Genomic DNA, 18236 nt, shown 5'->3' on the forward strand with positions numbered 1-18236 from the left:
CATCTCCACTACAAATAGGAAAAAGAGGCTACAATCTGCAAGAGCTCACCAAAATTGGACAGTTGAAGACTGGAAAAATGTTGCCTGGTCTGAGGAGTCTCGATTTCTGTTGAGACATTGAGATGGTAGAGTCAGAATTTGGCGTAAACAGAATGAGAACATGGATCCATCATGCCTTGTTACCACTGTGCAGGCTGCTGGTGGTGGTGTAATGGTGTGGGGGATGTTTTCTTGGCACACTTTAGGCCCCTTAGTGCCAATTGGGCATCGTTTAAATGCCACGGCCTACCTGAGCATTGTTTCTGACCATGTCCATCCCTTTATGGCCACCATGTACCCATCCTCTGATGGCTACTTCCAGCAGGATAATGCACCATGTCACAAAGCTCGAATCATTTCAAACTGGTTTCTTGGACATGACAATGAGTTCACTGTACTAAAATGGCCCCCACAGTCACCAGATCTCAACCCAATAGAGCATCTTTGGGATGTGGTGGAACGGGAGCTTCGTGCCCTGGATGTGCATCCCACAAATCTCCATCAACTGCAAGATGCTATCCATCAATATGGGCCAACATTTCTAAAGAATGCTTTCAGCACCTTGTTGAATCAATGCCACGTAGAATTAAGGCAGTTCTGAAGGCGAACGGGGGTCAAACACAGTATCAGTATGGTGTTCCTAATAATCCTTTAGGTGAGTGTATATATAAGCTGTATTTGTCTTTTTAATAGGGATGCACCGCTTGTTCCGCCACAGAAATGAATCGTCCGAAATGGTCTAGCACTTTCGGTGTTTGGCCCAATAAGTCAAAAGACCTTTTGACTGTCAGCGACTTTATCCTGTCAGTTTGTCTCTTTACAAAGACAAGTATTGCAGTATGAGAGTCCTACCTGAAGAGAGGCTGTGAAGTCTTCATGTTACGTGAAACGAGAACCACATATAATATTATTTATCAAACTGGGTCAGACTTGATAAATGTAGCTCGAGGATACACGTGCGACATCTGGTTTTCAAAATAAGGCGTGTATACAGTATGAAAATAAGATTAATTGGATTATATTCACAGAAAGGCATGTAATCTACTTTACACTGAGTAAAAAGCACTTTGACTATATCATTTATGCAAAGGATAAAAAAAATTTGAATGTACTTGTTCGGTATTCGGCAATTTTTCTCATTTTATTCAGTTTCTGCTTCGGCCAAGAATTTTCGTTTCGGCGCATGCCTACTTTTGAAGGTCAACTAGAAAATTGTCTGGGTCTGAGGTTACGCCAACTGATTTGTAGTGGAAATGGCAAATTTCCTTTTGAAGAAATAAAGACATTACAACAAACAGGTGTCTTTGTGATATTTATTAAAGTAAGAATAACAGAGTGATTCAGCTGAAGGGCAGAGCTCATACACCAGAGGGCTGTTAGAGAGTCTGACCCAGAGAAACAGAGAAGACATTTAATGCTAGAGAATAATTGTGTGAGTCTAACAGAAAAGCCTTTCTCAGCCTTGAGCCACAGCGGAAACTCCTTTCTCACAGGAAAGCATGAAACAAAATCTCACAGAAGGTCATTATATCAAAACACTGGTACACTAAGTGGAAATTATAACACCACATAAGATGAGCAAAGAACATAAGAATGACATATAGAGGATTAATAAAAGTACATAGAGGTAAAATATATTTGTTTCCATTACAGCTCCCCCTTTGGCCGATCCATTGTCACATTGAGTTTATAAAAAAAAAGTCAGTTCATCAATGAATGCTCTCATCTTACCGTTTAAGTAGACACATCATTAGTAAACAAAAGAAATTAGCTTCAGCTGTTTTTGTAGAACAGAGACATTCTTCAGTAGTGAGCAAGCTAGGGAATCAAAACATATTTAATTTAAGCAGTTTTGTCAAAATCAAAGTTGCCACAAGATTCGACAGATGCATAAATTTGAGCACCTTTGCCATTGTGTTGATTTGAAAACCTGTAATACCTAGCACTGATTAATTGGAACACACATTTGGTTTGGTGAGCTCATCAAGCCTTGAACTTCATAGGTGCATCCAATCATGAGAAAACATATTTAAATTACAAGTTGTTGTTCTCTTTGACTCTCCTCTGAAGCGTGGCAACATGGGAGCCCCAAAACAACTCTCAAATGACCTGAAAACTAAGATTGTTCAACATTATGGTTTAGGGGAAGGCTACAAAAAGCCATCGCGGAGCTGTCTGTGTCCGTAGTGAGAAAATGGAAGACCACAGGCACAGTTCTTGTTAAGGCCAGAAGTGGCAGCCCACAGACCACCTCCAAAGACCTACAACATCATCGTGCTGCAGATGGTGTCACTGTGCATCGTTCCACAATTCAGCGCACTTGGCACAAGGAGAAGCTGTACGGGAGAGTGATATGGAAGAAGCCTTTTCTGCACACACACGCCACAGACAGAGTCGCTTGAGGTACGCAAACGCACATTTGAACAAGCCAGCTTCATTTTGGAAGAAGGTGCTGTAGACTTATGAATGACACAGATTAAGTTATTTGGTCATAACAAGAGTCGTTATGCATGGCGGCAAAAGAATACAGTGCGAGCAAGACAAACACTTGCTACCCACAGTAAAAATTGGTGGAGGTTCCATCATGCTGTGGGACTGTGTGGCCAGTGGCGGTACTGGGAGTCTAAAGTTCAGGGTCGCATGGACTCCACTCAATTATTATTAAAATTGTCATTTTAACCAGAACACAGGAAATTAAATGTTTAATGCTCAAACTGTTCATATAATTCAGTTTGATTTCTTTTAAAATAGTCTTAAAATCATGTCTCGTTCTAGTGAACCCGATCTTGTGTCTTCTCATGTGACCCAAGTGTCTCGTCACACTACTAGGACCAATCGCAATGTTCACCCTCAGACTTTGAGGCGCATTCCCGAGAAGTCCACGAGGGTTTAAGGCTGTCCCGCTGTCAAATCGTCAAGTGCGCGAGGGCTCTCGCTGACATTTTGAGCCTTTCTTAAACCCTTTTTGAGCCCTTTTCGTAAGTCCGCATTTCTGCAGACTCTGCGTGAGGGAACTGCCCAGTTTATAGCGGTATGACGCAAAACACGGGGGTTACCAGGGGAAGCCTGGAAGCAAAGTAAAATCACGTCAAATCCGCATAATAACAAAAGAAATATGGTGAACAAACAAGCATCAACACCAACGCTGTAGCCTACATGGAATACATGAAGTCAGAGGAAAGCAATCACCTTATTACACACAGTTTATTCAATTATTTAACCGACAATAGTGCATTAATTATTGACAAAGGTTGATTGACATTTACCTCTCCTCTACTCTGTAGGACAAGAACTGCAATACCTAAAAATCTAGCTACCACTCGAAATAAAAAGTGTGCAACATGTTTCAGCGTCATCAAGGTAACGTGATTATGTGGCAAAGGGCTGTCCCGTTCCCGTTCACAGAATTTTTGAGCCCTTGCATCCTCTTGCACTGAATCACTTTCGTCACAGCTGTACGGCTTCGGAAAGCCCAACCCGACCCGATAACATCTGCAATTATTCAGCACGACCCGAGCCCGACATCAACTTCAGCTGCCTATCGCGCGCTTATTTTGGATATACGCACACATTGGCCTAAACACACTCCAATTTCTCACTGCTCTGCATGTTCAACGTCACGTGTATAGTAACGCACAAGTAGCCTATGTTCCTATTGCTTAGGCTATTTAGAATATATTCAATACAACCATGCTGAATAATACTAGTTTGTAAATTATTAGGTGCCGGAGCGCCTGAAACGTGCCATCCGCCTAATTATTAAGTTACTACCAAATAATTAATTAGGCCTATTTAAATGCAAGGCGTACCTGCACATTGTTTTAAAGGGTGATCAGAAACCATTATTAGCTACCAAACCTAATAGTAAATAAGGATATCCATTAGACTTACCCTATCAGGCTAGATGAAGTCTCGGATTTTATTTGTGTAAGGGCGCTGTGACGGAGCGTACTTTAGAGGTGCTGAAGCGGCGCGTCGGAACCCGACGGGCTTGCAGACCTCTAGTGTGAGCACGTTCATGATACTTTAGACCACCTGATGTAGCAAACGCTTTCCCACACTGGTCACAGCCGTACGGCTTCTCTCCTGTGTGAGCGCGTTCATGATACTTTAGACCACCTGATGTAGTAAAAGTTTTCCCACACTTTTCACACCAGTATGGTTTCTGTCCAGTGTGAAAGCGTCTGTGGACATTTAGATAACCTACTGAAGCAAAAGATTTCCCACACTGGTCACAGCTGTACGGCTTCTCTCGTGTGTGAACGCGTTGATGCAACTTAAAATAACTTGATGAAGCAAAAGCTTTCCCACACTGGTCACATCTGTACGGCTTCTCTCCTGTGTGAACGCGTTGATGCCCCTTTAGACAACCTAATGTGGCGAAAGCTTTCCCACACTGGTCACAGCTGTATGTTTCTTCACCAGTGTGAACTCGTTGGTGCACCTTTAGCCGATCTGATGCAATGAAAGCTTTCCCACACTGGTCACAGCTGTAAGGTTTCTCACCAGTATGAATGCGTCTGTGTTTAACCAGGGCACGTTTTGCAGTGAAGGCTTTCCCCACACTGGTCACAATCGTACGGCTTCTCTCCAGTGTGAACACGTTGGTGGATTTTTAGGTCATGTGATCGAGTAAAAGTTTTCCCACACTGGTCACAGCCGTACGGCTTCTCTCCAGTGTGAACACGTTGGTGGATTTTTAGGTCATGTGATCGAGTAAAAGTTTTCCCACACTGGTCACAGCCGTACGGCTTCTCTCCAGTGTGAACACGTTGGTGGATTTTTAGGTCATGTGATCGAGTAAAAGTTTTCCCACACTGGTCACAGCCGTACGGCTTCTCTCCAGTGTGAACACGTTGGTGGATTTTTAGGTCATGTGATCGAGTAAAAGTTTTCCCACACTGGTCACAGCCGTACGGCTTCTCTCCAGTGTGAACACGTTGGTGGATTTTTAGGTCATGTGATCGAGTAAAAGTTTTCCCACACTGGTCACAGCCGTACGGCTTCTCTCCAGTGTGAACACGTTGGTGGATTTTTAGGTCATGTGATCGAGTAAAAGTTTTCCCACACTGGTCACAGCCGTACGGCTTCTCTCCAGTGTGAACACGTTGGTGGATTTTTAGGTCATGTGATCGAGTAAAAGTTTTCCCACACTGGTCACAGCCGTACGGCTTCTCTCCAGTGTGAACACGTTGGTGGATTTTTAGGTCATGTGATCGAGTAAAAGTTTTCCCACACTGGTCACAGCCGTACGGCTTCTCTCCAGTGTGAACACGTTGGTGGATTTTTAGGTCATGTGATCGAGTAAAAGTTTTCCCACACTGGTCACAGCCGTACGGCTTCTCTCCAGTGTGAACACGTTGGTGGATTTTTAGGTCATGTGATCGAGTAAAAGTTTTCCCACACTGGTCACAGCCGTACGGCTTCTCTCCAGAGTGAACACGTTCGTGCACCTTTAGGTAACTTGAGTCAGAGAAAGCTTTCCCACACTGGTCACACCAGTACGGCTTCACTCTAGTGTGAACACGTTGGTGCACCTTTAACTGATATGATTTAGCGAAAGCTTTACCACACTGGTCACAGCTATACGGTTTCTGTCCAGTGTGAACGAATCTGTGCTTAGCCAGGGCACCTTTTGTAGTGAAGGCTTTCCCACACTGGTCACAGCTGTAAGGTTTCTCTCCAGTGTGAACACGGTAGTGCTCCTTTAGCTGATCTGCTGCAGTGAAAGCTTTCCCACACTGGTCACAGCTGTACGGTTTCTCTCCACTGTGAATGAATCTGTGCTTAGCCAGGGCACCTTTTGTAGTGAAGGTTTTCTCACACTGGTCACAGCTGTGCATGTTTCCAGTGTGAACTCTCTGATGAATCTTTAAAGTTGCAGATCCTTTGAAGGATTTGTCACAGTGCTGACAGCTGTAAGGTTTCTCTCCAATGTGAACACGTTGGTGCTCCCTTAGCCCATCTGATCCAGCAAAAGCTTTCCCACACTGGTCACAGCTGTATGGTTTCTCTCCAGTGTGAATGAATCTGTGCTTAGCCAGGGCACTCTTTGTAGTGACGGTTTTCCCACACTGGTCACAGCTGTACGGTTTCTCTCTAGCGTGAACACGTTGGTGCACCTTTAACCGATCTGATGTAATGAAAGCTTTCCCACACTGGTCACAGCTGTACGGTTTCTCTCCAGTGTGAACTCTGATGAAGCTTTAAATTTCCAGATGTTTTGAAGAATTTGTCACAGTGCTGACAGTGGTGACGTTTGAGCCCATCTCTCCCTCTCTATATCAGACAGACAGACATACAGAGAAAAAGACAGTAAGGTGGAGCGAGCTATCTAGAACCATAAATTACATTTAGAGCATGTCTGTGGAACAAAACCCACAATGGTAAAGTTTGACTAATGCATTACCACTTGTGATAACCAACTGCAGGGGTGTCCACAGAGGGGCCTGGGGTTGCACGGACCTCTATAGGAATCCGACTGATCATCACAGATACCGACATTTCTTAATAATTGAGCCACATCCCATTAAGGAGTTGCATCATGGTTTAAAAAAAAACGGGTCCCGTGCTGTTGAAACTTGAACCATACAACAAACTAAGGCTGTATTTTAAACTGCCTACTATACTAGTAGTATGTACTGATTCGACCTAAATGTAGTATGGAAACTAAAGCTACATCTTCAGTGTGGCAAATATACCCAGATGGTAGGTCACATTTTAACGTTTATGCAAAGTCTACCAAGCTAATGTTTAATGTTGTTATGGAAGACAGCAGCACCTGTTACATATATAACTCAAATCAAGATGAGGACACAGATGCCCTGATCCGATGGTGGACTGGCAACAAAGCCACTTTTAGTGGGCGGCAGAAGGGATTTGAGTAAGTTTACGTTATATTTTTTTTAAGTTACTTAACCAAACTTGCTTGCTAGGTAGAAATTTAAAGTAGGGCTATACATAATTATTTTTCAAATTAATCTTACAATTATTTTTCGATTAATCTAACGACTTATTTTGTGTATTCTAAAAGGAAAATATTTTTTGCCAATTAATCAATATTTTATTCAATCATCCTGATAAAGCACCTTAGAACCTTAAAACTTTAAGTGTTTCTGAAAATGTATTTCTGTTGTTGAACTTGTTTCAATGGAGAGAAATAACTCAAATCATTCAAATTCACTTTATTGCGATGTTAACAGAACAAAGCTTCTCTCTCTGCTTTAGGCCTATTACCATGAATGTTTAGGTTAACAATGTTGCCAGAGCACAAATAAAGTGCTCTATTATAAACAAAAAATGATATAAATAATAATTGCATTATAAAAACTAAAGAAAGAGGAAAAACACAATTAACAAAATTAAAGCTGCAAGCAGCGTTGGGCGGGCCCTCGCACTTGTAGCGCGTCCGCGCGTGACTCGGCCGAGTTGCATATTCTGGAGCTCTGCCGGTGCGGCTGTGAATGTGTTACGCGGTTATGACGCCGCATGAAGGTGTTATATGTCACTTCCTGTGTCCCCTATGTGGAGCTACATAGCACTTGCCGCTATGAATATAAATCGGTATTGGCGTGTAGATGTCTGCGGGGTGGGAGAGTTATCAAGCACGTAAAGTTTGTTTCAGATGTGAGCATGTACACTGAAGTTACAAGAACTTCCTGTGCCACGCCACGGACACGCCCATTGACGAAAATTTGCAAATAGCACAACTTTTCATCGTCAATGCCTTTAAAGGCACAGCACAAATTTGAAGTCGGTCGGACTAAATCCCTAGGAGGAGTTCGTTAAAGTACGGAGTGTGTAAATCATCCAAAAATAAAAGTAATAAAGTTCAATTCAAAATGGCTGACTTCCTGTTGAGTTTGGGATATGGGTTCTTGAGGCTTTTTTGTGTGTCTTGATAACATACACGCCCCCAGAAAAGTTTGTGCATGTAGGTTGAACGTGGCTGAGGGGCTAATTTTTTCTAATTTAGTAGGGGGCGCTAGCGAGCCATTTTGCCATGCCCATGCGCAAATAAAATACGAAATTTTTCACCACTTCTGACATGTGTGCAAAGTTTGGTGAGTTTGAGTATGTTTACATTTTCCAAGTAGCTTGCCTAACACTGCTGGTAGCTGTATTACTACCTTTTTGTCCAACATCACGTACAAACTTAGACTGGTGTAGCATACAGCTCTGTCCTGTAGACTACAGACAGGTAAATCCTAAATTATTTTTCTGAGATCATATTTCTGGTAGTAAGTAATTCAGATAAATGGACATCAACAGCTTTCTTCAGATTCATTGGTGTTGAAGTGGAAAAGACGTGTGCAGCGTACTTTATTTTCATTACGCTTTTACTCACTGTGTGTAAAAAGGTGTATGATGAAGAAATGCTAACAATATTAAAGAGATATAGAAAGAAACACAGCCGCAGTATTAGAACAGCGAGAAAAGGGCGTGGCAGACAACAGATGGGCCACTTAATAAGTAAGTAGCTAAAAGTATCACTGCTTTAAACTGAAGCTGTCATAATGTTACCATGAATGGTAACGTAATATTCCTCAAAACTGAGCAGTGGACGTTAATGTCACTCCGCAAACTTATTAATTAGAGCCACTAGTCTATTCAATTTAATTTTTATTTATAGAGCAGCAATAGTAACTTTGTGTTTAAAGTGGTGGGGACATAAGGGCTCAGTTTTGGGGTGTGACGATACACCTTTTAACCATTTAACCCTATTTTGAAGTAAAATTTGATCCTGAGACATGTGAGTGGGGAGTTTGAGGGTCCTCCCCCAGACGTTTTCTGGAGAAGTGTTCTGCATCAATTTCTGGTGGAAATATATTTATATGAAAAGGAAGCAAAATTCAGCTGGCAGGTGATGTGTACATTCCACGTTTTATCTATTGGTCAATTTTGTGTGAAATGGTGTACTTGTTTAGTCAATATGGATAATAGAGAAGTAGTAAATTGTATGGTGCTCATAGAAAATACTGTATCATATTTGTAACTTGGACTGAGGCTGTAGTCCTACAGTCTGACAGCCAGTCTGGCTGGAATTGATGTCTGAACTGCACACACTTGAAAAAATTATTAATATCAATAAAACCCCGGCAGGGCGTGGACTTAGATATGGGGATAAAAAGAGGAGGGAGGAAATCCAGCAACTAGAAAGAGAACTGATCAATGCAAAGCACACTGTAAGCCTGACTGTAACGCAAGGTATTCATCTTTTTCTCTCTCAAGCTCGCAGCAGATGATCCCAGGGAGAGAAGAAAACTCACAAAACATTGTGGTGTCCTCTCCCTGTTGTTTCATGAATAAACAGTGCACAATGTAGTCTCCTTATTGAAGTGGGACTATAATTTAGGACTACTATACAATTATGAAACTTAATGAAAAAATAAACTATCTATATATATATTTCAGGGTGCCACTCAAAAATAAAGTTTCTAATTTTCACCTTAATTATGGTAGAATGGTCGTCCCCTTAAAGGAAAGTTGTGAACAAGAAATTGCTCCTGGTGGCTGTACCAGAAAATAACTGGTAGGTGGTGCTAAAAAGTGAGAATAATTAAGATTAACATGACACAGAGATACTACATGGTGTTGCAGTGGTTAGCAAGAGGTTCGAGGCCCGGACCTTCCTTTAAGGAGTTTGCATGTTCTCCCTGTGTCTGTGTGGGTTCTCATGTTCTCCTGCTTCCTCCCAATGTCCAAAGACATGCTTGGGTTAATTGGTGTCTCTTTGCCCTTAGGCGTGAACGTGTGTATGACCTGTCCTGACCGTGCACAGAGTTCACTAGTGCAAACCTAAAAATATTATTCTGATTACATAGTATTTAAAACAAATAACACAAATCAGAATATGAAAAAAGAAGAACAGTTAAATGATATAAAAATTCTACCAATACCTACTCAAGGATTAATTTACTTTGGTAGAGAAATTTTGAATTAAATAACATTTTATCACAATAAAAGTAAATATAAAAAACATTGAGCCCATTGAGCTACCAGTAAACATTAATGAAACTTATCAAAGTTACTATGCATCAAAAAGGAACAAAATGAGGGGGGGGGGCCTGTAAGATGTTTGGGGGGTCATTACATTGAGTGGCAACCTAATATAAATGCTGTCTTATTGCTGTGCCCGTGTTACTTTCTTTTATTTATAGTTTTTCTTTACATGGGCTTTAATTCCACGTAAACCTACTCGCTGATGCTCATTGTGTGCAAAGTATGGTGCTGCTAATATGCAAAGCACATATATAAGAACATGGAACAAAAGGAAATTATGCAGATAATGCACCAGGGTTAACTCGGCCTGTCCGTTAGCCTGGTCTGGAGCAGGCTAGCTGCCATGGTAACTTATGTGCTACTGCTTATGTGAAACCGAGTCACGGTTTATTTCAGCCAGGATATCTGGAAAATCCCGGCTTCATCTGCTATCTTTTGTGAAACAGCCAAAAGGCACAGTGGAGGAACATCACATTGGCCAAACCTCAAAAGAGGATGTGTTGAAAAGCTGAGCACCAGTGGAGGAAAACTAAACTCCAGACAGTCTCTGATCTCCACAGATACTATTTAGAGCTGAAACCTGCACGACGATCATTCAGAGAATAATAACGCAGGCAGACTGTTTGTCACTGTGATAAACTCACCAACACACGAGGAAATATAATGACTCTACTTCACTTTTCACCAGCATTGTTTCTGCTGCGCGCTCCCGACACAACACGGGCTGCACCGCGCATGCGCCGCGTGGGAAAACCCACAGAACAAAGAAACGCCATTTTGAAGAGAGGAAACTGAAAGAAAACTCACAATGTTTCTTTCAGCTTCCTCCCTTCAAGATGAAAACAGGAATCACGGAGACACTTTGGAAATCAAACCACGTCAACACAAACCCTGGAGCGGGTTTTCAGGCTCTGATCTCTAACAACAGAATGAACGGATGATACACGGACCCTCGAGACTCTTCCTCGTGTCTTTAGTCTCGTGATGAAGTCATGAACACTGACCTGAACATCGGTGCTATCAGAGCACGAGGCTGCTGTTTGGCTCCTGCGGTCCGGGTTCTGGTTCTCCATCGTCCTGCAGGTCTCCGCTGTGACTGGTGGGCCGTGTTGTCCTGGACTGAGTCTGGATTCTGGTCTCGGAGCTCTTCAGGCTGAGATACAGGAGCGCTGCGGGATCCCGCGGAGTGTTCTCGCGATGTCACGGCGTCTCGCCCCGCCCCTTAGTTACTGTCGCTAAGGCAGCAGATTCACAGCCTGTTTGAACAAAGCAGCTTCTTCTTTTGTAGCCTTCTGTGATGGGCTGTGATTTCTACAATTTATGGTGTGACAAAATAAATAAAAGGCTGTTACATCTGTTATTATTTATACACACGTGTAGAGGCTGCATGTAGATTTATACAGGAAGTGAGTGAGAAGGTTAAATAAGATCACGACAGTCTTGATGCTCTGTCCATATTCTCGAGCTCACAGGAAGGTTTTCTCTCCTGAGAAGGTCAGAAAGAGAGGAGGGGGTGCAGAAGCAGACCAGACACCAAACCAAGCTTCAGTATTAGTGGACGTGTGTCACTAGATCTGGTCGATTCGGTTCCTGGATCGAATGTTGGCACAAAACTTCACGTTCTTCCTACGACATTAATTAAACCTGGTGTACCAAGTAATGCACTTTTGATTCTGCACTGCAAGATTTAAATAAAATAGATAATTATGAAATTATAATGAAAGCACATTATTTCCAGTCATTCAACAGTTCTTGTTCAGCTCTTCCTTCTGTGTCACCTGATCTTTACTATGTCATACATTGTAGTTTTGAGAGTCTTGAGTCATGAGTTATAAAACAAAAACTATCTAAAGTTTTATCTGAGAGGAGACATATTGGTGATTGTGTATAACTACAGATTACATTGAGTTCTGAGGACACCAGTTATCAGTCCAGACCCATAACACAGGTAATCCAGCTGTATCTGTTTATCCTAAATTAAACACTAAATATTGCAGCATAGTGTGACACAGTTTCTGTATTGGCTGGTGTGTATCTGACAGTACTTGTAGGGAAGATAAATAAATCTTTAATTCATTCCTGAAACACTTCAACATGGGTTTTTGCTTCTTCCATTTGCACACGTGAATATGATATTTTCCCATAATTATGATTATGTTGACCATCTCACATATTTCCTTGGACAGGTTATCAAAATTATTTATGTTCTTAATCCTGACATTAAGCCAGTCTTTCACGTTTTGATGTTCATTAGTTTCTGTCTCTTCCAGACAGAAACAGCAGATCTTCAAATCTGAACCTTCTTCTCAATGTTTCTGCGGCTGGATAATAACCATTAATAATTTTAAATTGCATTTATTTTATTTTTAGAGAAATCAGCCATTTCAGGTATTTTAAATATTTATCTATGATTAGTAATTTATTATCTATTTTTTTAATATTTGCTTTTTTTGCATAATCATGAAAACATTTAAGAGTGATGGCTTTGCGAATAGCTTTATTGTTGCACTTCCTATCGCTGATTTGCATTTGTCCGATCTTTAAATCTGGCAAGACTACTTGTACGTTTGATTGATTTTTTTTATTTTTTTTTTAATTGCTTATTGTTTAATTTCGTGTTTGAACCATTCCCATTTATTCATACTTGACATATCAAGCTCATCAGGTGAATCTCTGGATGAAATAAGTCCTGAAATCAAAGGTAACCTCCTCACCTGTGACAGAGATCCAGCTGGATGGAGACTCTCCACGACCGCTGATGTTACACTTGTAGAGGCCTTCATCAGACTTGTTAACATGGTGGATGGTCATGTGACCTGTAAGCTCAGTCCTGATGAGGGAGCCATCTTTATAGAAACCAGCTGGGAGGTTGGAGGGAGGGGTCTTTGTTTCACAGTGCAGAGTGACATCATGTCCCTCCATCACAGGGAGGACAGGACTCTGCAGGATCACTGGTCCACCTCAACACAGAGACAAACTACAGCATTTCATCATTTACACACAGCTTCATCAACACTAACTCCACAGTCTGATCTTACCAGTGACAGTGATGCTGATGGTGTTACTGGTTGCTCCCTCTCTGGACTCACACCAGTAAACTCCACTGTCTGATGTGAAGATGTCGCTGATGTTGCAGGAAGAACCAGCTGGTTCTCCTCCCCAGTCGTCACACTGAGTCCTGGTTCCTCTGGTTGTGTTCCTCCTCAGCGTCCATCCAGCAGAGCTGTCGTCCTCCTCACAGCTCAGAGAGACAGACTCTCCTTCAAACAGCTGAGAGCTGCTGGGACTCACAGTCAGAGAGGCTGGAGGAAGAGACAGAAAGATGTGGTTAGAGAGAACATTTGCATTAATTTTCTCCACATCCCTCATATTCCTACTTTCTCACTTCTTCCCTGCTGAACTGATCTCTGTGTTTCAGTCGCTGATTTTCAGAGAAGAAATTCGAATCAAACTCAGATATGAGCTGATAGACAAATGTTTTCTGCCTGTTTTCAAATTTAATTCTCAAGGTTGGTGTTAAACATCAGAAGATCTGGCTACATATGTCGCATATAAATATCCTGTCTTCTCTGGTAGCCGCTTCATCATGCTGTGCAGTCCTGGTTTCTGAATTACATTTTTATTTTCTCCAGTACTGGAGCCAAAGCTAAAACTGCTGGTATAAAAATCAGCCTGTTCTCATGCTCAGGTGTCACGCATTTACATGCTTTGAACAAGCCGTGTCTATTGTATGCAAAACAGCGATTTTGTATGTATAGTAGACGCCCCCAGGAACGTGTGGGTGAGACGCATCCAAGCCGAGTGTGTATGTGACGCCCCGGGGTCGCTAGCTAGCTAGTGATGTTTTTGTTTAAGGAGTTGACAGCCCCCCCCTTGAGGCAACTTCGCTAACCTTAACCATGGCATAAGCTAGTGCCTAGCCCAAGTCAGTAAATATATGCATGTCGACCGGCAGTTGTGCACAGCTGTAGGGTTAGCCTCCTTTGTGTTGCAACACTATTGCAAACTGCAGCATATCATATACACGCAAAATCGATGTTTTGCATACAATAGACATGGCTTTTCCAAAGCGTGTATATGTGACGCATGAGATGAGATCGGGTTGATAAAAATTTAAATGTCAAAACTGCATTCAGTGTTTTATTGTATTTGTAAAGTGGCTGTTTCCCTCCCCAAACACTGTCCTAAACATTAACTGTTCTATCAGGGAGTGAATAACTTTTCAGCTGTGACGGAAGAAGTTTGCTCACCTTGGTTTGCAGATGTGGGCGGGGCTGAGGTTGTAGGTTTACCTGTAAAGAGAATCCACCTGATCAGATGAATCTGTGGATGAAATAAGTCCTGAAATCAAAGGTAACCTCCTCACCTGTGACAGAGATCCAGCTGGATGGAGACTCTCCACGACCTCTGATGTTACACTTGTAGAGGCCTTCATCAGACTTGTTAACATGGTGGATGGTCATGTGACCTGTAGGCTCAGTCCTGATGAGGGAGCCATCTTTATAGAAACCAGCTGGGAGGTTGGAGGGAGGGGTCTTTGTTTTACAGTGCAGAGTGACATCATGTCCCTCCATCACAGGGAGGACAGGACTCTGCAGGATCACTGGTCCACCTCAACACAGAGACAAACTACAGCATTTCATCATTTACACACAGCTTCATCAACACTAACTCCACAGTCTGATCTTACCAGTGACAGTGATGTTGATGGTGTTACTGGTTGCTCCCTCTCTGGACTCACACCAGTAAACTCCACTGTCCCATGCAGCGATGTAGCTGATGTAACAGGAAGAACCAGCTGGTTCTCCTCCCCAGTCGTCACACTGAGTCCTGGTTCCTCTGGTTGTGTTCCTCCTCAGCGTCCATCCAGCAGAGCTGTCGTCCTCCTCACAGCACAGAGAGACAGACTCTCCATGAAACAGCTGAGAGCTGCTGGGACTCACAGTCAGAGAGGCTGGAGGAAGAGACAGAAAGATGTGGTTAGAGAGAACATTTGCATTAATTTTCTCCACATTCCTCATATTCCTACTTTCTCACTTCTTCCCTGCTGAACTGATCTCTGTGTTTCAGTCGCTGAGTTTCAGAGAAGAAATTCGAATCCCACTGATTTGATTTTCCCAAATGTTTTCTGCATACTTATAACGTTGGTTGAGGTGTGGCTACATGAGTTTTTTTATTCATTATCTCTTAGCCACTCAGTGTTGCAGTCTGCACAGCTTTGGCAGTGACAGAAGTTTTCTCACCTTGGTTTGTTGTGCAGCTCAGCAGTGAGGTCAGAACTAAAGAGAAAACACACTCAGGTTGGTTTGAAGTTTTACATGAAACAAGACATCTGGACTTTCTACAAAACAGAACAACAGCCACACATTGATATTAGCTTTGGAAATAACAAATTGTATTTTATTAAGGAGACATACAATTTTGATTTAGTTCAATTTCCCCAAACAGAGCAGTCAGGACATGGAACCTTCGACGCAGCAGGAGTGAAAGATGGCGTTGGGGCCTCTCCTACGCATTATCTACTTTGTTCCAGAGAGTTGGATAGCTGAGCTGAAGCCTGTTTCCCTTGTGTGTAGGGTGGATTGATGGATTTTAGGATATTTAAAGACAGCCTCAGAAGAGACCTCCATTTCCTGTGTTGCCTCTGTGTGGCACATTACAATTAAAGACTTAATAGTTACTGGTCTAGTTGCTTGTCTTGGGTGGATTTTGAGTTGTTTTTAGTTTTGCAGGTTTAGTTATGTAGTTTTTTGCTTTTATATGTGGTTGTTGTGTTTATTCTTATATTAAGACAAGCTTAGCCGAGTTAGCCAAAGGACTGATCCAAGCACTGTGAAGCGTGCAGTTTCCTTGACTCCTTGACTGCTGTCACCACTCGGTCATTTAAGGTTACTGTTTCTCACCATCAGGCAGCCAGAAGGAGGACTGAGAGCTTGGAGGAGCTCAGCAGGTGGAACAAAGCGTACTGGAGGATTCTGGAAACACACTGAGCAGCTTTGGCCCCGGAGTATTTGCCACTGTCAATTTTATAAACAATTAAGGTGCCAATAAATGAATAAACCCTGTTTAACTTGTTTGTTTTTGTGTATTTTTCCTTTGTTAAATTCTTAATAATTGTGTTTTAAATAGTCATCCTCTGGTCCGAGCTTGGCATGTGTGTGTTTTTCTCTTCTGTAGCACTTCAGGATAGTAAATACCTTTCTGTATAAAACTTTTCTACATGCTTTCAACCTCTTTCTTCTATTTTATGATATACTGTAGGAATAACTACTGTTAACAATCGCAATGAACACTTGCTGTAATGTTTGTGTTGCTTTTTGCTGCCATATTATCAAACAACACTGAAATTCCTGCTCTGTTGTTGCAGTTAACATGTACACGATCTGTTTGGCTGATTTCTGTCTTTGTATTCATGTTGTTCACTCTATAACTCGCTGTTGCTTTCAAAATCACCAGAAATGTTTTAGACCTAATCTTTGAGACAATGTGGAGACAAACATTCACACATTAAGTAGATTCTTACTTACCAAGCAGCCGCGGTAAAGATGATTTCTCCATTTTAACTCTCGGCCATCTGAGATCAACACATTAACGTTCACCAGTCACACCAAGTAAAACCCTCCTCCTTCCTCTTTGTGTGTCACTCGTTCTCTCGTGGTTTTCTCACATAGTTAACAGGAAATAAACGTTATGTTGAGGCTCAAATTGAAAAACTGACCAGGTTGTGCAGAGGCACAGTGGTGACACTTACTGAGAGACAAATCACATCTTTTGCCAATTTAGTCTTTTATAGACAGCATGTATTAACTTGGTATTTGTATATAATTTACCAAACAAATATACATCTATAAACATATGATGAACAACATATGATCATGTGGCAATAAATAAAGGACAATTGAAAAACAGAGACATGTGGTTTGTTCTTGTCAGAAACCCAGTCATAGTCACCAGCTGTGCTCAATGTTTTTACACTGTACCTTCATCATCATCATCATCATCATTCAACCTCACCCCTGTATTCTGGCATGGCTGCAGAACATTGACTTTGAAGCCAAAAGGTTCTCAAGACCGACAGGCTTGTAAAAGTCCCCCCAAGAAATTCATATATTTTGTTATATTTACTTTTACTTACGGGTCACCTGACCCACCTGTCTGTCTTTACTTAGTTTATTTCTTCAAACAGAGAAACAAAAAAAATGAAACAAAATTGGACAGTTATTTTAATTACTTTTTTTTGATTCATGGAAATATGGCTCTGTTTTTTGCTTCTTCACTTTTAGGTCCATACAAAAAACAAAACAATTATAAAAACAAACTATTCAAATGTATACCTCTCTTCCCGACTGCTGACCTGACTCATGACTTTTAGGGGGCAACTTTATGAATGCCATCCGCAAAAATGGCTAATAAGAGTGACTGTGGCAGGCCACTGCTGAATTCAACCCACGTTTTCTTCATTTTGTACATAAGCACATGCCCTTATTACATCTGTTGTGTTTAACACCTCTGGTTTCACCATGTACCGTTAGCCCCGTAGTATAACACAGAAACTCACAAGTTAAGGCAAACATTGGCAACAGGCTATGTACCACAGTACTTTAAAGTAGCTGTAATTAAACCTCTTCCGCTTTTGATCGAGGGGTTTTAGCAAACTGTAAACCTATATTTAACCTTCCATTTCTCTCAAAGATGCTTGAGAAAGCAGTCGCCAAACAGCTGTGTGACTTTCTACAGAGCAAGAGTTTATTTGAGGATTGTCACTCAGGATTTAGAGATCATCATAGCACAGAGACAGAACTGGTGAAAATTACTAATGACCTTATCCAATACAAATATTATTGATATTTGTGAATCGATCCATAATCCTCCAAGTCCCCATCGCGATGCATCTAAAAATCAATTATTTCCCCCACCCCTAGTAGAGAGTGACTGAGTCCAAACAAATCCATAAAGAAACAAAATCAAAACAGCCAATCAAAATCAAAAGAAGGCAAAAGTGCAACAAAGATCCACAAACAAAACAAGCAAGATTAAAAACTGGAACACATTTGAAAGAGCACAACAAGCTACAAGGATCTGACAAAAGGGAACAAGCAAACCTACCGTTATATAGAGGGGGCAGGGTAACTGTAACACAGGTGAGACACATGGGACTAATAAGACTGAACAGGAAACAAAGCTAGACAAAGACA

At 41.7% G+C, this 18236-nt stretch overlaps 1 protein-coding gene and 1 long non-coding RNA gene across 2 annotated transcripts in view; one reads left to right on the top strand and one right to left on the bottom strand.

Annotated features, from left to right (window-relative positions):
* The window catches only part of LOC123980241 (zinc finger protein 721-like), a 60382-nt gene extending 54375 nt beyond the window's left edge, over positions 1 to 6007 (bottom strand). Inside the window, 2 exon segments of the mRNA XM_046064539.1 lie at positions 4039 to 4600; positions 4602 to 6007. Of these exon segments, the coding sequence (XP_045920495.1) occupies positions 4039 to 4600; positions 4602 to 5882 (1843 nt within the window). The 5' untranslated portion in view covers positions 5883 to 6007.
* A 7020-nt stretch (positions 6008 to 13027) lies between these two features.
* On the top strand, positions 13028 to 16106 carry LOC123980260. The gene is made up of 2 exons (XR_006827445.1): positions 13028 to 13368; positions 15951 to 16106. It is a non-coding gene; the product is annotated as an uncharacterized LOC123980260 (long non-coding RNA).
* Positions 16107 to 18236: the final 2130 nt, after the last annotated feature.

This window comes from Micropterus dolomieu, linkage group LG12, assembly GCF_021292245.1.
Source record: "Micropterus dolomieu isolate WLL.071019.BEF.003 ecotype Adirondacks linkage group LG12, ASM2129224v1, whole genome shotgun sequence".
Taxonomy (NCBI): domain Eukaryota; kingdom Metazoa; phylum Chordata; class Actinopteri; order Centrarchiformes; family Centrarchidae; genus Micropterus; species Micropterus dolomieu.